Raw genomic sequence first — 22145 nt, forward strand, 5'->3', positions numbered from 1 at the left:
GCCCTTAGCAAAGGGCCCCGGACCCCGTACTCCCGGAGCACCCCCCACAGGGCGCTGCGAGGGACACGGTTGAATGCCTTCTCCAGATCCACGAAACACATGTGGACTGGTTGGGCAAACTCCCATGAACCCTCCGTCACCCTGAAGAGGGTATAGAGCTGGTCCAGTGTTTCACGGCCAGGACGAAAACCGCATTGTTCCTCCTGAATTCGAGGTTCGACTATCGGTCGAATTCTCCTCTCCAGTACCCTGGCATAGACTTTCCCGGGGAGGCTGAGGAGTGTGATCCCCCTATAGTTGGAACACACCCTCCGGTCCCCCTTCTTAAAAAGAGGGACCAACACCCCGGTCTGCCAGTCCAGAGGCACTGTCCACCAACCGCCATGCGACTTGCAGAGGCGTGTCACCCAAGACAGCCCAACAACATCCAGAGACTTAAGGTACTCAGGGCGGATCTCATCCACCCCCGGTGCCTTGCCACCGAGAAGCTTCTTGACTACCTCAGTGACTTCAGCTTGGGTGATGGACAAGTCCACCTCTGAGCCCTCAGCCTCTGCTTCCTCATCGAAAGACATGGCGCCGGTGTCTTCCGATGTCTGTCTTCCATAATATGTTCTTATGTTTAATGTCATGACATGTCACTAGAGGTTATATTAGAATGTTTTTAGCTACACACCACTTAATCAACAGACCCACACACATTGATTTTCTTCATGTTTTGACTATTGCTATGGCCAGCTGCAAAGCTGGCAACAGAGACGTCTCGGTTGACGTTTCTGTGTAGTATGGGGCTAGCCCAACCGAGGGGATATAATGTATAGGCCTGGTTTGGTTCAGGGTCTTTCATCTTACATCTGCCTGCGTGCAGTTTGGAGGTGCAAGATACCTGAGCGTGTAATGTTAATTTTGCCTGTGATCCTTTGAATAAATCAGCACTGTTTTGAAGTTACTTGGACTGTCTCGTCTCTCAGAGTTAGCAATGGTAACAAGAACCGAATACCAACATCTGCATTCATCTCTATGTATAATCCTGATGAGACAGCCGGAACTAAATGCTGACTGTTAGAAGACAAAACGTTTCTTTAGTAGGGTTCAGTAGAAGCAGAGCTGTACCACACTCACAAAAACGTACATTAACCAGTATATAACGAAACGCATATGTATTCCATCACATATTTTTAATATACAGTATTTGAAAGTTGAAACCTGCCTTCTATCACCAGCATGAAAAAAACTCATGCTGAAAATCAACATTTAAATTGAAACACTGTATTTTCAATAAAATTCTTGTATGTCTGTAATTCTAATGATATTTCATTGTGCCGGTTTAGACATTTTAAAACTGGCATATAAAATGTATATAAACATTTAACATTCAAAACAGTGTGAGGAAATGTTGATGGAAAACATTAAGACTAACACAGAGCCCGCTTGTAATGATTGCAAACTGTTAACTTATAGGGGATGGAGATTCTGCAGATCCAAGGGTATTGTTTAAGTCATGTTCTCCTCTGTTCCTGTTGTCATTAATAAAAATGTACACATGCACACTCTTGATCTCACTCTCATACAAATAAGCACACTTAGATTATGGTAGTTAGTATAATTAAAGCACAATCACTGAGAGCCTAAAGTTTCAGATAAATAACTGTAAAAATAGTATTCTATATAAATAAGTCATTTACTAGAAATTAATGACATGTATTTTATTAAATAGACAAAGGATTAAAAGTGAATAATAACTATACATCCTACTCTGAAGGTTGAGCAAAGTATTACTGAGACAAAAAAAAGCTGTTACCCTTCTCAGCTCTAATCAACTACAGCTTTGGTAAAGGGTAATATGATGTGGAATTTATGTAATCCTTTGGCTGAGGTTGCAAACCACTTAATTCTACAACACATGCCATACAATTTATTAGCTCTTAAAGCGAAGTCCAATTAGCCATTGAAAAAGTGTCGCTTTATACTGTAGGTTTTGTATGTGCACAAACAGTCAACAGTGCGTGGCAGGGCTTAGACGTGCACATAAAAGTTACCACACAGAGCACACAGGTGCCTAAAAATGTCTTATGTTTCACTGTGCCTGTCCACCTTTATTAAATCTATCCTCCAATCACAGTTATTGATTAAATGAAACCATCACCAAGTGGCCCATCTTTACTCGCTCTAGCCAGCCCAGATAGAGCTCTCAACTACTGGCACACAGAAAACTATCCCAGCTACAGCTTTCCTTTAACCAGACATACATTAAATGGTATTAATAGCACACCACTTAATGGATCAATTCCCTCTGTTTGTGTAAAGTGGAGTGGAAGAGGGGAGGGAGTAGAAGACAGAAAAAGACAGACAAAAGAAGGGGAGGGAGGGATTATGGGGGCTGAGGTATGGTAAGATAGAGGGAGATATTTCTGTGTGGGAGAGTGTGAATGGAAAAAAAAAGCACCTTATTAAATGACAAGCTTTTCCTGGTTTGCACTAATTAATTGTGCACTGCTGCAGACTGCTAATTTGCTGGGAAAAATGCATCCCAAAAGCAAAGGGGGCTCCTGCTTGAACTTTGCCTCAGAAGCACCTAATTCACTGGTGACTGCAGCTGTGTCCCTCTCCTGGACTGCAACACTATTAAATTAGAGCGCCTGGGCCATCAATTTAATAAGCACTGGAGCAGATCATTTGAATAAGGACAGTATTAGTATTCTAGCTGAGCACAACTAAGAGCAGCTGACCTTTTTCACCACAGAGAAGATCCTTCAACACATCCAGCTGAATCAGAGAACACAGTAATAAGCCTGTCAATGTTTAACAGTGTCAAAGGAAGGATTTTTTTGCTCTCTCTCCTTCAGTCTATCAACCCCCATGCCCCACCGTAGCGCCAGCTAGGATAGGTAAGAAGGAAAGAGGAGGGGATAAGAACATGTTCACATAATGCTGAAAGATTTATGATTAATTACATTATAGTCTACACACAAGTCTATTTGTGCATGTGTATGCAAGTCCACACATGCACACATACTACACCATGTGCACCCATGTATACCTTCTTTCCAGATGCAGAATTGATTTATGTGCATGTTGGGGTGTGGAATTGATCAGTGCACATCAAAATTCCCTGCGAACTCCCACATAACAAATCAGATCCCGACCTTTGGCTCCAACATCTTTAGCTGCTGATGCACACCTGGGGGACAACCTATTAAGTACTGTTTTGACACATACTGTAGGTGTTTTGAACAGTAGCAGGGTGAACTGGCAAGATAGCAAAACATTAGTGGTAGCAAAACATCGGGTTGTGAAATAGATCATCTGCAGTGACAGTTACGGTGCCTGTCAGACTGCAGAGAAAGAGATTTTACTAGCCTTTTGTCTGCATGAGATAAACATTGTATGAGAGGTTAAATGCTCCAACATATGACTGCTTGATGACGAATCAAGTCCTTTACCTACTGCAGTAATGAGCATTTGGTAAATAACACTAAAAAATGCAGTGATACTAAGAAAAAAATACTGTTTATTTGGAGCATTTAATTTCAGGCTTATTATTTCTAAAGACTGAAGTTGTCAGATAAATACTGACAATGACCATTCCTACTGCTCCATTTTTTACAGTCTAACTAAACCTTAGATTTATAGAAACGCTTCAAGGTAATTCTGCTATGAGAGGCAACGCAGTAATCGATAAGAGGCAATAAGCACAACACACCAGGTTCCAAGGGTAACAAGGAAAACAAGGTCTGTGACTGGTCACGTGACTGCCACTACTTGGGCTTTATCCATGAATATAATAAATAAATTAGATGTCGTCTTATTTGTTCACCATGCAGCACTTAAACATTGAGGACAAGGAGGTTTCATAACTAATGGGGGAGTTAGATGGTAGATATATGTTTGGCCTGGGAAATGGCTGGCTCTGTGTTTTATGGGGCTAGCTGCAATGTTGATGAATATTTGCCGGTTCAGAATCATAGCTTAATGTCAGCCCACAATTTGTTGCAATTAGTCCGATGATTTATAGGAATGCTGGGGCCGAGTGCATAGTAACAATTAATACAGCTTTCTCTGGCTTTTTATTAATGGGGTGTCGGAACAGAAGAAGGTTTCAGCCAAAGCTAGTGGCCTCTAAGTGTGTGGCACCATCCAGAGACAAAGATGGAGGACAGATCAGCAAAAGCCGCACAGCCTGCACAAAACAACGCCCTCTAGCCCGTGTGTGTGTGTGTGTGTGTGTGTGTGTGTGTACTCACTTGTGTATTCAGTGATGTTGTCTCTCTTTTTAAACTGAAAATAATCCATGTACCATATTTTTATTTATGAATTTACATTTTATTAAATCAAATTTAAATATAATATTGCAGGCCATTGCTTGTTCTGTTGCCTAATTTTATTTAATGTTTTCTCATCAAACCATAGAAATTATAAACTGTATTTTTAAAAAGCATGATAAAAAACATTAATTTATATGCATTTTGAAATATAAATTGCTATATCTCTAAAACAGCATTTGGCATTTAAGTGTGTACTTTTTCAAAACTATGCAATGAGACAAACACTTAAAAAGGAACCAAACAGCTGTTCTGTCTGGCAATAACAGGGTTCAAGTGGAGCGATGTGCCCCTAAACAGCTAATAAACGGCACAAAATGAGCCTGCAATTAAATTTATACACTTGATTGCACTGCTGTCATGTCCACTACAGGCTTATCGAACACCTGGGATCTATTTCCTAATAGAACCTTGGGGAGAGTGGGAAAAAAGAGAGAGAGGGGGTGGGGGATGAACAAAGCAATCTTTTTTCCCCTAGTAGATTTGGCTGCTTTCTCAGACGTTTGTAGAGGGATCCTCTTCAGTCATGCAGAGGGTTTGAGGTTTTAAAAAGAAACGACAAAACAAGGGTTTTCATATAACAATGCTGTGTAGCTGTAGCAAATGAGTTTTTATACATTTAAATTGCTATATTTATTTGCAGTTACTGGTAAGCAGCGTTATGACACATCCTAATGAAATGTTTGCTGCTATGGCTTCAATCAAGCTGTATTAAAAAAAAAGGTTTGTAGGGATGGACTGCATCATCTTCTAATCTTAAATGTCATACCTTTCTAATTTTCCAGTATTTTGAACAACTGTGCATGGAAACCACTGAATAGTCTAAATCTCTATACCTGTCACACCAAGTTACATGCATCAGTACATGATAATGACTAATGTTGTTGCAAATCCAATGAAAAGACAGATTCTCTTCTAACTGACTCCATAAGCGCTGACACCGCACTGCAATCCCTCTCAGCCTGGCCTCAACACTCCATTTCATCATGAAAAAGGTGTCAGCACAGCAAATTATAATCATTAATAAACCTTTATTTGATGGTGTTTGACAAAACTGTGACGTTGCTGTGAAAATGCTCATCTTTCTCATATTTAGTTACATTCCCACTTTCATGTCTAACTCACTTTGAATACCTAAAAGCAAGCAGTTTATGTCCTTCTCAAAAATGCATACTGATTTATTATAATGTGCTGCATGAAAAAAATGGCTGTGATTTACTTATGAAACCATGTAAATTAATTTTGAACCAGAAACTGTACAACTCTAACAATGGGTGACGTTTTAGCCAATACAATCAGTCAAAAATCATGTAGATGGACACATGATTTAGCTTTTACTCAGTATCACTGGAAAAACTGCTGGGAAAACATCCAACTTTATAAACAATGAGGGTGTTCACTGTATTTGAGCCTGTGTTCTGTTTCCTCATCTAAAACGAGACTCTCTTCTCCCCAAGTTGCCTTCAATTTGTTAATTATACTGGGCAATTTCAGAGAGAGATAGGCCGATAGAAAATGTCGTTGTGGGCGCTCTGGGTCCACAATCTGTTTCTGACCACCACTAAGTCATATAATGTATGTGGCAGGAGGCCAACAATAATTTTGCTAACTCTTTTTTAATTGTGGGGAGGGTCATTCACAATGTCCCATAGAAAGCATTAGCCGCTGAACTGCAACTGACAAGGGCAGGTTTCCCACCAGCAAGACACACCTTGCAGTGAGGCCCACAAGTAACACACACACACAAATTAGTATGCTATATTGAAGTTATATTTTAGTCCAAGCTGGCATTAGATGTACTGTATAATTCCAGAACAATGAGCATTTAATGTATTTGTTATTTTTCATTGTACTGATTGTAAAATTTAAACTAGAAATTTAAAGGAGACTTAAATGTGACATCTTAGCGCTGGCAACCAAAACCATAAATTATTCAGTCCACTCCTCCTTTGATTATGTTTTCTAATTTTGTGACCTTGTCAAGCAATTATTTGGCAATGTCTGCCTTTTTCTCTGCTTGCCTGGGTCACTGGTTCAAAGTGGCTAATGGTATTTTAACGTCGCCAGATTACGAGCACTTCTCTGAACTAGCCACTTTGCAATTGGTTCAATATGTTTCACAGTTAAAATTTAACAATGCAAGCTTTTCAGATTTCAAAAATTATTCTTTAATCTGGAGGATTATTGATAAATGATATGGAAATATACATTCTCTTTTCTTACTTAATTTTTCCTTAAATTATCCTTTTGACATCTTACTAACAATCATCATTACAGCTCAAACTGTTACCTGTGAGAATGGCCATAAATCTTGTTAAAATAACCAAAGCTGTCTCTTGCGCTTTTTTCCCCACGAGAAGCAACATGACTAAAAGCACACACCATCTGTACATAGTTAGAGCCGCATGCACACAGATGGCAGCCAAACACTCCCAAAGTTGCTCCGTCCACACGTCTAACCTTACAAAGCAAACTAATTAACAGTAAAACGCAGAGAGAAGGAAGGAGCAGTTTGAAAGAGTCTGAAATGACTCTAATGAGGAGAGAGAGAGAGAGAGAGAGAGAGACAGAGAGAGAGAAGGGTCATCTATATAATAATGCCAGAGGGATGGGGGGACATCTACTGATGCTCTAGCTTTACTGCCCTCCTTAAGATCCATATTAAATGAGGGCTACTTATCACCAAGCCTCTGTCCCAGCACACAAGCCTTTAACAGCATGGTGCAGGGCATAGGGCAGGCATCTGAAAGGAGGGAGATGAGTAGTGGTGGAGCTGGGAAGGGAGGGAGGAATCCTGATTTGCCAAATAAAATAGCTGAAAGTGCTTCCTGTTTCAGAGTTTATTGTAAGACACATACATTTTATGTTTTTTTGTTGTTGTTCTTCTTGTCTTTTCACAAGACTGTGTACCCACACTTTCAGCGGCCTACCATCATGATGAAATTCATTTTGTGAAAAGGAGGACAACTCCTTGGAAAGTTAATTAGTAGGAAACAAGCGGAAGAAAAAGCAGAAAACGAGAAATGACCCCGCTGCCAAAAGTAATAACGTTTTCATTATTTATTTCATTATTCATTTATAGATGTGTTCAGACAGAATTAATAATAGAAATCCCTGGGAGAAAATATTTGTGCTGGAACCCTATTAAGAGCAGGCCAAGTCCAGTGGCACAGTTAGTTTACATGCACAAATGCACTGCCCTGACAAATAACATATCAAGTGGAGCCCTGGATTATTTTGTGCTCCCAAACCTCTTGTTCAGTTTCCAGCTTTTCATTTAATTGTTTCAGTCAGGGTTAAGGTTGTATTCAAATGGTTACTCTCTGCTACCTTCATGAAAAATAATACAATTTAAGAATAAGCTAAATCCAAATGCTGTGAGAAGTGTATCTCAATAATCACTGTGCCATTCATTTAAATGTCTATTGCTCTGTTTTCATAATAAAGTGAGATGTCCATTTCTCCCTGAGAAAACCAGTAATGAAGCACAGAATCAATTAGAAGTCCCTTTGGAGAGTGTAATTTGTGCTGTTCCATTACACATTTCTTCTTTTTACTCCAAACATTACGCCGCATGATATTCCCCATTCTGGCCAGTGTTTGCTTTTTCTCCCTGTTTACTGCAACACTTCCAGGCCAACTCATATTTTGAGTTTCCCCACTGAGATTCCAAACACACTCCCAATACACGTTCTGGAGAAAATGGGGCCGGAAAAGAGTAGGGGCAAATCATTCAAGGCTGTCCAAAGATCTCTATTACACAAGCAGATTTTATTTTCACTTACAACACAGACATCTCTGATAAAAGGCATGTCAAAAGCAACTGGGATGACTGTTTTTTCTCTTGGCATGTTATTTTTCACTTATCATATGTGTTTCTCTTACCAGCCTCCCAACCACAACCAACCCACCCAAATCCTGGCTTTACTAAATTGAGAACGGATGGCAAAAAACAGAGTGCTTCATTGGATCAATCTATCTATTTATGGAAGATGGGGCAGAGTTGGTATGTGGGAGGGGTGGAAAGGAAATAAAAAGGAAAAATGGAATTAAAAATAAGAAGAGAGCCTTGGCCATGTGTCAGTTGAGCAATTTTATATTTCCCATACGCAAGGCATTTCTTGCTTCCTCTCTTATTTGCCGCTCAAAGCACCAGGGCCACAGCCATGTGTGAATAATCAAACAGAGGGCCTCAGAGGTGCCCTCGTCACGTTACATGTGGCTGGGTGCAAGGGCAGATGGGGGAGGCGCAGGTTGAAGGAGTTGAGATATTGGGTGGGGAGTCATAAATGTTAACACGTTGAGGATTTGGATATTCTCACAAGCTTGTCTCATTAGCTGCTAATTGGCAAGACTTTCCCCCATCTTTTGTTCTGCATAACATTTAGAGGAAGAGAAAGAGGCGGGGGCAGTGGGATAGTGAACTACATATTCCAAGTGCTCCATGCTTCACTGAGAGAGAGTTGAGCCCATATTACAGCAACATAAACACTTATGTCGTACGATTAACCTTAAAAAGCAACTGAGTGTAAGAAAAAGCTCAACTCTCTCAACCAAATTAACAGAGAACAAGAGAGGAGAGCAGGATAGAAAGAAAGAGAGAAAGAACAGTGAGTGAGGGAGAGGGCGAGAAGCAAAGACAGGGGTTATTTTCCCCTTTCCCCCTTTTGCCACCTACTCACCTTTCCCAACTGGGAAATTGTAGAAAAATATCAACACAGCTAAACAGCAAATTATTACCAAAGCTCGCCTCAGTGCCGGGTCCAAAGCAGACATATTGGAGTTGTCATGCAGGGGGATGGCCAATACCTTCCTAGAATTATTCTGAGTATTGCATTCTTTGACAAACATTAAACAAGACAATAAAATACACAGGTAGGAGTGCATGTGCCTAAAAGCATAGATGGCTTGATAAAAAGACAGGAAGTAAGGAAAAAAATGATAACATAGGCCTCAATATTAACAACAGTTTCCTGAGAGTTCAGGTGAATTATACATTCTCAGAACTAGCTACTCGAGCCTACATGATCCCAGTCCTCAAGAAAGAACTGGCTAGAGTCATGTGTGCACCTTAAAGATGATTTTTCTGCCACTGTGACTGTCTGACTGCCTGTCTGTGTCTCCAACTGTCTCATTCTCTCACACTTTTTCCATCCCTTCTACAGAGATGTAAATGCCCTGACTGCCAAAAAGGATTGGGTAGGGCTGGGTAGTTGTTCATTCCTGTTACTTTAGAAGATGATGCTTTTTTTTTGGTTAAAACTACTGGAATTCACAATCAATTCAGAGCAAACTATGTCTGCTATAATCTACATTAATGGATGTCATTAAAATGAATAGACGGAGCAATATGTCTGTCCATGTTTGAAGAGTGATTTTTACGATGAGTTCAAGAAAAGAGGATTTTGATACTTTCTTTTACTGACACCTGGTAAAATATCACGCAATTTTAAAAAATTCCAGACTTTATTACTAACAGGTGCACAAAGTCATAACATTACTACAATTTTTTAGATGTTTTACTTTAAGCTGAAAAGCTAAATGTGTTCACAGCTGAGGAGTGAGGGGAGCATCTGAGGAATGTATAACTCAAACGGTGCAATGCTTAGACAGCATACAGGAGGAAACACTGGAAAAACTGAGGAAAAGTAACATGATGGTTACAATTACAGTGAGAGTGAGAGCTCTGTCTTATGTTAAGAGAGATGTCAGAGAGGAAAACAGGGTTAGGAAGCTGGGTCATAGCCCTCATATGCTGTTTAACACCTGACACCAAGGCCCAACCAAAGTTCATAACTTATATGAAAACAAAGATCTAGAAAAAACAAGGAGGCAGGGATAACAAAAAAAAAAGAATGACCTAACCCCCAGCTCAGTCCTCGTCATTTCTTTTTTTTAGACTTGCTTTCTGTCCAAACATCTTCTGTTACAACCTTGCTTTTTTCTTAAAGCTACTCTACCTAATTTCTTTTTTAGAGGGTCTAGTGAAACTCAAAACAAACTGACGCCATAAGCAGCTCCTAACCACTCTCTGCCCCTCCCATCACATCCTGTTTCCTAGCGATGACATGAACTACAGATGCCTGGTTGCAACAAAATGTAGTCTCCAGTCCAAACTAGTGTTAGCTGACTAACAATGACACTTGGCAATCCAGCAGAATAATCTGCTTACTGCTAATGTCAAACATAGCACTAAAGTTACACAAAGCTCAAATCATATTAATAAAATAGAAAGGTAAAATCATGAGCTGGAATAACAACAGAAGGGCTGTAAGCTGCAGAGTGTCATGGGGGGACACCACACCAGGGCCCGATTTTGCACTTTTTTGTGAGACAATGTGTAAAATTGTAATTAATCCACCTTTAAAGTTTATTTCTAAGAAATAAAAGTCTTAAGAATGTGTTACATATAAAAAGAGTCTTTAGCCTTTAAGAACATTCAAAGACCAAAATTAAATTAACCATTTATAAGCAAAGACAGCAAAGTTCAGAATTCTAACACAGTCTGTGGGATTCACAAGGGCAAGGTCTCCTGCAGAAAATCAGGGCAGGTCACAAGCAGCCAGCACATGAGTCCTTGGCTTACATCCAGCAGATCAAGGGCCTCGAACTAAAGCGGGAATGACACCGACCTCTCTGAGACCCAGCAACTGAAACAGCCTTAACAAGGTATTAGTAGGCACCTCTATGTACACTCCAAATCTCAGCCTGGGTCTAAAGAAACACAGCTGCACAGAGTGCTTTCTAGAGCGGAGAGCAAACCTGCACACAGCATGGCACCCTGGTTCAGCTCAAGGGATGCAACCAGAAGTTCACAGATATGGGGGTCAAAGTTTCCTGAGGTCATGTTTTAAAAACATTTTTCTATCTCCAAAATGGCTCCTCTAAAGTTTTGGATATAATCCTTTGATGGTAAAAATGGCTGTTTATTTTCTTTCATCATATTTATTTAATGTATATGCTAGATACTATTCCTGTTGTAATGGGGTATGAGTTTAGTTTGCCCTCCAAGAACGTGGTACAGCTGTGTGTGCATGCATGTGCAAGCACGTATGGCGGTCGTCTCTGTGTGACTGTGGGCGTCTGGAGGAGAGAGAAGCCTCATCTGTTACCAGCCCAGCCCGGCCGGCCCGCCGTGTGAAGTAGAACGACAGGGTGTCACTGCCGACGACAGTGATGGATGCCCTAAATTCTGTAGGCAACTTGGGCAATTGGACACATTAACAACAGGCACCTGCTTTCCCCCATACAAATCTATTAAAAGATAACAGCAATGTCGACTCCCGCACTATTAGTAAATTATAGCTCTCTCTGAGTGTGAGGTAAGCATAGGCCTCCCTTTACCAACTTACGCCTACCCACTCCCCTGTGCTACTTATTGGCAGTCTTACAGTGCCACCCAGTGGCAGCAATTTAAAATGCTTTTCTAAAATGTGAAGCAATATTTGAACATGGATACAAAAGTCAACACAGGAGACAAGGTCTACTCAAAGGTAACTGTTCCATCCTTATCTGAGTACAAGACCCATGTACTATAAAATAATTGACCATTCACAGTCTCTAATTTGCACAGAATCAACATTTAACTGTATTATATTTGACAGTAAGTTCCAAAAAAACAAAAAAACAAACAAAATGTGCCACAAAAGACACCAGCCAGTATTCACTGTCACATTTTCAATGTGAACACAAATTCAAAAGCCACATCAAACATATACTATTCACACAAGGTGCAAGTTAGTTATAACAACATGCTCAAAGGCTACTCCCTTTTACAACTGTTGAATGTTGTTTGTTGATCACTTCTGTGACGACGGGTTATCTTAATCTGTGGATTCTTTGAGTGATCAAAGGTGTGTCTGTGTGTGTCGGTGGGTTACAGAAATATAAATTATCTTTGGTGCACTTTGAGAAATCCACTCTTGCAAGCTATTTCTCTGTAAACAAGTCTTTCCTTGAGTTGACTGGGTCGAATGGCTAGTGACCAGTCGCATTGTAGCTGACATAAAACCATTATACCTGCTCTATTAAAGCATTAACAACATGACACCATTATGACATAGCTTGGGCGAGAGCTCAGATACCCAACATAAATGTGTGTCACATAAATTTGCTGTGAGTAAATATTTCTGTCTTTGAGTTGGGTAAGTGTTTGTGAGCTGACCAAGAATAAAGGCAGGACAAGACCAGTAAATACTTTTACAACAGGCAATTTGTCAGGATGTATAAATGTCTCGGATTCCCAACAAGCCTGAAGTAAAATTTACAGTCACCCGGGAAGTGATAATGCACAAAAAAGAATGACTTTTTACTCTCTCTCATGTCTCTCCGACCACTAAAACCTTCCCCATAAATCTCCTCTGGTCCTTCCAGATGTCTTCTGTTGTCAGATATCATGCGCTGACAGTGCCTTCCACCATCATTGTCTTGACAGAAATATGATATGTGAAACTGCAGTGTCACATCACTTAACATGATTTAGCCTAAGCTAGCCTGCACCATTTTACTCCATCAAAAATGTCACCTTTTTTCCAGTAATGATGGTAGAGGAATAGGATCCCTGTGTTGGGGTGTGAGATTTATCTAGGCTACTGATTTATGACTACTGCCAGCTAATGTACTAAAAGAGTCTCCTCTCTTCCTGTCTTTGGGGTTTTTATTAAATTGGCAAATAAGCAGTATTATTTTATGGGCAGAAATGAAGGCACTTCATGTTGTATGTAAACCCCACATACTGTATAAGATATTATGTGTTTCAAACCTATCCAGAATATCCCACTATTGTGTCATCAGATAAATCAGTTTTCTGGGTCTTATACTGAATATGTACTACATCCTCTCATGGTACATGTCCCTTAAATGTGACACAGTATGTAAGGTGGTGCTAATTGATTCTTTGGGCTCAGTTGCTTACACATCCTTAGATCAAATGTTCCACTAAGAATAATTGCTTGGCAAATATTCTAAAGCCTCATGGGATAATCATTGCTGTACAGCAGGTTGATTACTGCAGCTTGCCCAGGAACTTCTAAATACATTAAGACATATTAGACAAAAAATACATTTAGCAAAGCACAAAACAACTCTGTGTCTGGAGTTGTACTATATAATCATGGTAAGCAAACAGAAATCATCCATGTAAGTAGCACTGACAAATTAAACTGCTCACCAATGTTTCCACTATACTGGACATATGACAAAATAGGTTTATTCCCCTCATAAAACCTCCAACACACCACGGCCACACAAACACAAAATTATGAGTAGTACCTAAATTTAAATCAATGCATTATCTCATACCAAATTTTAGAAATCCCCAATGTGCAATAAAAGACAAAAAACAAGTGTACCTGTTACCACAATGGAGTGGCTAGATCCACAAGCCAGCAGCTTCACCCTGCCCAACCTAGCCACTGTGAAGTCTCTCAGATGGGCCTCATCTGGACCGATGTCCCCTGGCCTGCCATGTCCAGTCTGGCCAAGTGCCCCGCTACCCCAGCAGAGCAGATCCAACTCACACTGCATGTTCTGGGAACACAGCCAAATGAAATGTGAACAAAGTTCGCTTGGTACTTTTTCAACTTTATTATTATTATACAAAATAAAACAGTTTATATGTGTGACAATCTTCTCAAAGCTTAGGACTCAGGTTAGGAACTAGAGTTCTTAATGTGAACATGCATTTAAATAGCAGCATTTTTTATCACCAGTTTACATCTCACACACACACACACCAATAAACATATAAAATATATATATTTGTTATGTTTACGTTATAAGGTATTCAAAAATAGTTGTTATTGGTGTGAAAGATGTGGTATGATGAAAATAGGGAAGCGTTTTAATTTAAAATAGTCGTTTCCAAGTCTTCCAGTCAGCATTAAGCTTGCATGAAGCCAATTCGAAGTGTCCAGCCTTATTTGTAATGAGCCGTGGATGTGATGTAGATCACCAATATTCTTCTCAACATGTTTATTTACAATCTGCCCTCTGAGCTAATTAGAATGTGACCCTGCACACACATGCAAACACACACATAAAGCTGGGTGTCTGTGCCTGTGCCTGTATACGCATACAGACGTACACACACCCCACAGCAATATTACCAGCACAATTCCATCCGACTGATATTGGAATTTTCTGAAAGAGCAAACCAATAGATAACCTATTACAAAACTAGAAGCAATCAATAGCTAATTTCTTTGCATTGATTAACACTTGAACATTTAACATGCGCCCTGTGGCCACAATGTGTGTTCTGGAAGCTTAGATCCCCATTGGCCCTCATGAGTATTAAAATTATTGATTCAGACAAAGGACTAAAAATGTCAAGCTGTTCATTAATCTTAATAAAGACTGGACTTGACCAAGGCACCCTTTCTCCCACTAGAGGGATGCAACCTATCCAACTAGGAGCACATACACGGCATAGATTAATGAGCTTCTACTGAGGGATAAGATTGAACTTTTTGCCATTAATAGATCAATCACAAAAGAACACGTCTTTAATAATAGTACTCACATTCACCTGGTGTACAGTCTAACATAACATTTTAAAATTCATATTGACTGTCTAATAGTTGTTCGTGGAGAAATTTCAAAGAAACCTCACTAAACAAGTGACACATCAGTAAACAGGTCTTTGCACAATATGAAGCAGCATCTGCTGTGATGCTACAGCTGGTCCTCTGCAATCCATAATGGACCAGTGTTATTAGACACTGCCTAACAGCCACTTTCATCTCTGTCTTATGTAGATGAGTTTTGCAGCAAGCAGGGCTGTCCTTAGTTTAATGAAGGCCCTAAGCAGGATTTGATTTGTTCACGTTTCTCACTTTTAATTACTATATTTCTTTCTCACTTACTCATATGATTCCTGACTGGCCAGTTAGGTTGTTTCCATCTTTTGATACATGCATATCCACCAATCAGGGACAGATGTACCAGATCATTCTGAAATATACACAATATATTAATATCTTAGTAAATAAAATAAAACAAAAAACTAGATGAAACCCCATTCTGGCTGTTCATATAGGACGACAACCAACTGACCAAATTCTGTGCATCAAAGCCTCTAAACTTCACAATATATTTCACCCCTGGCAGAGTTTTGTATATTGAGATTATGTTATCAATATCCTGAAGACTTTATAAGTGACAACCCAAAGACCAGTGAGTGCATCCATTACACACATTAACTTTAGTAATGCCAGTTGGAAATATCATTTGTCATTCCCCTGAACATATCCCTCCGGTGAATAAAATTTCATAAAGGTTTAATAAAAGCATTTTGTACACACATTTTAACACGAAATCTGTGCAACTGTGTCATCTCAACAACATCTGATGGAAATTATTAAAAATATTTAGATATATTTCACAGACAAAGAGTAAACTTGGACTTGGCACCAATAAGGTAAACAAGACTGTCTCAAACTGGACTTGAAGAAGAAGAAGAAAATGAGGAATTCACACTTGACAAGCATTTATAATCCCATTAGGTAACAATACCTTAGCATCCCGTTAGCACTGTAACATACAGTATTTTCTGGTCAAGTTACTTCTGTTTGTCCACTCAAAAAATTTGGAATGCTGTAATTACAGATACATCACTGTAAAGTTAAAAGCCTTAAAGCAGGTTGCAAAGACCAGTTTTGGTTTGTAACTGCATGGCAAGCAAACACAACATCAAAGGCAAATAAGGCAGAAACACACTTAGCAGCACACAGCTATTAAGAACTAACCTGTGTTAAAGGACAAACTCTTTTCATTTCATCCTCCTCTTCATTTCCCTTTGTTTTCTCACATTGGTCTGGTTGTCTTTTGGCACTGGCTTCATGTCCCCCTTGTCGTTTCATTGCAATGCCCACATTGTCAGGGTAACTATCTCCATAGCACCTTCTGTTGACAGCACACCAGCCAACTGAGATTAACTTATTACAATCTAAACTGGGGCAAACCTTGGAAATGACAAAAGGTAGAGCACTTCAGAAAAGCACTGACACACACAGCATTGCGGGAGTAAAATCTGTATATCTGAATTGCATATATAAGTTTAACCAAAGACAATGAACAAAAGACAGTTTATGGACTCCTATGACAGTAGCCTGTATCTGTGATCTGTCTGACACAATATAAAATAAAAGACCATTAGCAATTAATTTTAACAATAAACAATACAATGAATTAATTTTTTAATAAACAATACATGTCTAGTCATACACTGCATAACATGGCATAATGAAGCCCAACAAGGTAGCCAATAAAGGGAACTCATAAATCACAACATCTACCTTATATCAAGAGCCCACCAAAAAACTAATTACTGAGTCGGCATACAAATCACATATACTGTATTAAACAGGACAAGGTGAATGCTGCATTCAAACCAGAGAGCATTAAAGTGCCCAGATGATGAAACCAAAAACACTCCCTTTGTAAAAGCATTTTTATTTCTGTCACCTCCCCATCAGGGAATCTGGATAATCTGAATGTATGATTAAAGATACCGACATGCCTGACACCAGGAGTCTTCTCATTGTGATTCCTATGGGAATATTTATGTTCACAAGTGTGAGCATAAGTGCCTCACATCAGCCAAAGATTATTAGTGTAATTAAACCCAAATTCAATGGTGCAATTGTCTAGTATTTTCACTGTATTGTAATCTTCACTCAGCCAACTCTGCAAACATACATCTGTCATTTTGAAAATAAATGCTTGCAAGTTGTTAACATAGGAATCTTTTTCATCTATCCCAAATGACATGGAAGCTGCATTAACTGCTTTTTATAGGCGACTAACTGGAAATTAGACAACGGGGTGATGTCAGACATTCATCAATTTCTGACGTTTTTGTTTTTGAAAAAGGCCTCGTACATCTTTTTCACAGATCGTCAGGGGTGGGGGGCCTGGGAATGATGGAGATGGTTGTAGAGGAAGCAGCTGCTGTTGGTGTGTCTGAGGTTAGGTGGGTGGGGTTCCTGTAACTGGAGATGTTCTGTAGGCTTCTCACAGTGGCAGGGTCATTGGCTGAAATCTGGTTTTTCAGCTTTTCAGAGTAGCTTCTCTTTGCTACCCTGATCTCCATTGTCATTGTGTTTCTGGCCCTGAGTTTTACTTTGAATCAGGGCTTGTTGTTGTATATGCAGAAGGTCATGCTGGTGTATGATGTCACAGTGTTGGTGAGTGGATTCAGGTTTGTTCAGCAGCTTCAAAAACACTCCAGTCTGTGCAGTCAAAGCTGGCCTGTAGCTGTGACCTTGCCTCCTTGGTTCATCTCTTCACTGCTTTAACCACAGGCTTCACAGCTTTAAGTTTCAGCCTGTAGGTCGGGATGAGATGGATCATGCAGTGATCAGAGTCCAAGGGCTGCATGACAAGACAGAGTGATAGGCGTTACCATTCTATCCAAATTATCTGGTTGGCTAGGTGCTGCAGCGCCTTGCTAGCACAAGCCTGAGGTGGAATGCAATGAACAGAGTCTCCAACTACAGCCCAAAACCTGACAAAAAAAAAAAAAACTGTGAAGGAATTACTGCCTACACTTGCATGTATAATGTACAGTATATCCAACACATGGTAAAATACAACAAATTAAAAAAACTGGGTGTTTACAATTATCTCACATCTACTCAAGGGCAAATTGTCTAGTGCCCTGAGGAAGGCAGCTTTTTGCTGCTATCCATAGGTTGTAACCCACTTTTTGAACATACACTGATCCAGCTGGATAAAGGCTTTTTTTTTGTTAATTTTTAAAAGAATTCTTTGGATTTCTTCTTTTCCATTTAATTGTATTCTTTAAGTTATGTTTGTTAAAGTTTTTTATGTAAAAAAAAAACACTTTCATTGCAAATTGACCATGGCCTAATAACAAGCATAGGAAAAAAATACTTTGATCCTGTATGATAAGCTACACGTCAATACCACAGCCAGCTAAAACCATTATTAATTTCTTACAGAAGTAAGAAAGAAAGCAAGTAAAAAAAAACAGGCATGTTCTGACACAAATTAAACTACTTTAAAACAATTTAACTTCACATCCTTTAGTTCTGATGATTCAATGACCATATAGTTCCACAAAACATAGGCTAATATTCCATCCTTTTTTTTTTTTTTATTAAACAGTTTTTAATCTAGGTGCTCATTTTATTCACCTATGCACCAGGATTTCACTATGATTGACGTCCAGGCTGCTCTGTTTGATTGTTGAATGACTGGAATTGCCTCTTGCTCAGAGGTCAGTCTTGTATGAGTCCCTACTCTTTCTTCTGTACACTGGATGGCAGTAGGACCCTTTGGGCAGACTTCTAGAAGGGCGTGTCCTGGTCCACATTTCAGCCGCCAGGAGGTCCTCGTAACACATAGTATACCGCGAAGACGCTTAGAAAGTAGTTGTGGGTTCTGTATTTATTTTACCTGTGTCAATCCTACTTTGGCTCATCTTCGACAATGCCTTCAGTTAACAGCTTGACGATTGTTTACGAAGCGCTGAATGAGTGCGGGACGTTTTCGGAGGGAGACAACATAAATGGAAAAGTAACACTGGATTTGCAAAAGGAAATAGGAGTCCAGGCCCTGTTTATTAAAATTAAAGGAGATGCTGATGTCCGTTGGACTGCAAAGCACGGAGATCACACCCGTACCTACTCTGCGCACACAAGATATTTCAAACTGAAAACGTTTTTAATACCAGAGGCCTCAAACGGTATGCTACGGGCGTCATGTTGTTTACCTTATGCATGCCCTAAGCTGACATATGTCTACTGAATTCCTCCCTGGTTTTGGTCAGTTTCGTATCACTGACCCTTAGTTTGAATTTATTTTCTGAATCCACTCAAATTCTTCTAACGATGCGGAATCCAAATAAACCGGTCCAGTCCAGGAAAGCTATAAATTTGGTCAGTGTTTCAAAGGATATGGTTTGATTTGCTTAAAAAGTTGAAATGGAAACTGGAAATGACGTCGTCTCTCTCGATGCCGAAAGTCGAGCACAGCGCCCCCAGTGGTCAGCTGTGACTTACCACTGTCTGACGCACTGCAAAAGTAATAGTATTTGAGTGGTGTAGGGTCTTTTAGAAGGAAACAATGAGCAGGATTATTATTGTGGCTGCCTAAAATTAAAAAGAAATGAAATTATTTTTGAAAACCCTCCTTTGAACCACAGTGAGTAGTTTTCACATCTGCAGTAGGCCAGAAAATATATTTTGAATGTTCTGGCTTTATTTTACCTTTAAAAAAAATGTCACATACAAATTATGACATTAGTAAACAGGCTTTACGTTTTTACCTGGCAGGTGTAATATTCAGCAGTGGTGGTGGGGGTTATTTTGATGCTTTCAATATGTATGCAATACATAAGAGTCACAAGCTGGGTCTAATTAATTCTCAAGTTCAGAATTTAAATAAAGGCTAGGTGCATTAGTGTTATCAATAAAACTGATTAAATTACTGATTGTGCACCATGGCCCCTATTGTATAATATTTTATGCTGCTTGGAAAATTATGACAGGCATCTGTGCAAGGATGTGCAGTAATGTTGGAGCTAATATTTAGGTTATGTTTATTCCAGTCATAGTGCAAAGTGACAACTGAATTACAGCTCTCACTTTAATATAGTGGACAGAATAGCAAATATGGCAAAGTAGTGTAGTAGGACTACTTAGGAATACTTGTATAAAACGCAAATATCTGAAATCTGTTTCTCAGTACAGTACTTGGTGAAAAGCACTTTACTATTTAGGCTAGTACTAGCTTGTAACAGTAGTGCACTACTGTCAGTACTGACACCAAGACCTTTTTCTTTTCAGACACAGTTGTTCCCCAAGGGATCCATGTCTATAATTTCAGCTTCAACATACCACCAGAGTAAGCACAGTAGGACATTTTACCAAAACACAATGTTTGCACTTATATGATCTAATTGGTTTTATCAAACGGGACTGCATAGCCTGCTCTGATACAATAATGTTAATTCAGGTTTCAGTTCAACCACATAGCCTGCTCTGATACAATCTATAATGTTAATTCAGGTTTCAGTTCAACATTAATCTGCTGGTTCTCCATTACAGAAGCATGCCTTCATCCTTCAGGGGATGTCATGGGAAGATCATCTACAAGCTGGAAGCTGTACTGTCCAGGAGTTGGAGGATAAACAAAACAGTAGAAGAGGAGATACATTTTGTATCCAAGTCCTTTCCAAACTACCATTCTCTGATGGTGTGTACAACATGCAACCATACATGCAGCTCTGATGTATCACTTGACAATATATTCTACATATTGAGACTAAATTTTATAATTTATTACTGTAGGCACCAGTATTTAGAAAGGGAAATGAACAATCTAGTCCTAATGCAGTCTACCCAAATACTGAGACAGCTTTCAGTAGCAGCATTAGCTTTACATGTGGTTTTCCTTCTATGAAAAGTCAAACTGCTATTTAAAAAAAAGGCCTACTAGAATTTGGATTTGAATTTGTGATTCAAATGGAAATAAGTCAAGAACAAAATCTGTCTTTAGTGGTATTTAATAAAACTTTCATGAAAGAGCTCAGTGCATTCAGAAAAAAGGTTTCCGCATCAAAGAGCCAAGTAAAACAAGAGCACTTATAATCTGTCAAATGTATGTAGACGAAATGTCCTTGTGTACAGAACACTGTCCTTGTATTTACCTTCATACCCAAACTGCAAGAAGCCAGAGACTAGCATCATGTACATTGATCAACATGTAAATCCACCTCTCTACACAGACATAAAAGCATCTGTCAATTAACATTGGCTGGAGCTTACTCATGATTAATTTCTGCAATTTCCTCCACATACTGTATTGAAGTCTATCCATCATCGCTTTTTCATTGAATTGGGTCGTGGGGGGGCTGGAGCCTATTCCAGCTGACACTAGGCAAGAGGTGGTGTACATCCTGGAAGTCTATCACAGGGTTGATATGTAGACAAACAACCACACTCACTCCTGCAGGCAATTTAAGAGTCCCCAGTCAACCTAAACTGCACATCTTTAGACTGTGGGATGAAGCCAGTGTACCCGGAGAGAACCCGCGCAGGCACAGGAAGCACATGCAAACTCTGCGCAGAAAGGCAGTGGGTTGGCCGGGACTCGAACTCAAGCTCAGTGGTAGCTACCTGTGGTCCTGAGCATCTTGCCCTGCTCTGTAACACTTAAATGATGCACTGTGTTGTCTTAATGGAAGTGGATCAAAAGTGATTGTTTTCTCCGTTACTTGCATTCTAGTCACCCCAAGTGGGTTCAACAACCAAAGAGATGGGACTTTTCACCAAAGGACATGCACAGATGGACGTGACTGTTAACAAGAGGGCGTATGTCCCAGGTAGTAAAATTCGTCACACATCGTAGATTCAAATCATGTAAAGGAAATCTTCTGCTGAAGGCACTTGCCAAAAAGTCATGTCATGGTTGTCATAGCCAACATTTCGCGAAATAGCTAATTTTTGGAATAAGATGTGCAATTGTACTATTGACATACAGTAGTTCAGTTATCTTTGCCAGCATGAAAGAAACTAATTACTGTAGTCACTTTTGTTAGATTCAGGCTTAGGGAGGACCCAGATGCAGATACAAGCTGAGGTAAAGCATTACATCAATTTTAATACAACTGATACAGAACAAACAAACAAGTAGAACTACTAAAAGGGGCTCAACCTGACAAAGCAACACAAAGGCTTCTTCAGATTACTACAACTAAACAGAACAGTCAGGGACCTATATAATAAACTGAAAACACAAAACTAAAGGGACAAACCAAAGTCCAAAATGGCAGACAAGTGCAGAGTCCATAGGCAA

The 22145-nt window shown here is 39.5% G+C and overlaps 2 protein-coding genes across 2 annotated transcripts in view; one reads left to right on the top strand and one right to left on the bottom strand.

Annotated features, from left to right (window-relative positions):
- Positions 1-18569, bottom strand: part of LOC109957027 (serine/threonine-protein kinase Nek9-like) — a 49453-nt gene extending 30884 nt beyond the window's left edge. The window contains exons 1-3 of the mRNA XM_020594597.1: positions 18482-18569; positions 16070-17829; positions 13673-13850 (exon numbers count right to left, since the gene is read on the bottom strand). Of these exons, the coding sequence (XP_020450253.1) occupies positions 13673-13850; positions 16070-16183 (292 nt within the window). The 5' untranslated portion in view covers positions 16184-17829; positions 18482-18569. The remainder of the gene's footprint in view (positions 1-13672; positions 13851-16069; positions 17830-18481) is intronic.
- The window catches only part of LOC109957028 (arrestin domain-containing protein 3-like), a 16109-nt gene continuing 12472 nt past the window's right edge, over positions 18509-22145 (top strand). Inside the window, exons 1-4 of the mRNA XM_020594598.1 lie at positions 18509-19032; positions 20135-20192; positions 20396-20543; positions 21576-21672. Coding sequence (XP_020450254.1) covers positions 18777-19032; positions 20135-20192; positions 20396-20543; positions 21576-21672 — 559 coding nt within the window. The 5' untranslated portion in view covers positions 18509-18776. The remainder of the gene's footprint in view (positions 19033-20134; positions 20193-20395; positions 20544-21575; positions 21673-22145) is intronic.

Source organism: Monopterus albus, unplaced genomic scaffold, assembly GCF_001952655.1.
Source record: "Monopterus albus unplaced genomic scaffold, M_albus_1.0 scaffold23.1, whole genome shotgun sequence".
NCBI lineage: Eukaryota > Metazoa > Chordata > Actinopteri > Synbranchiformes > Synbranchidae > Monopterus > Monopterus albus.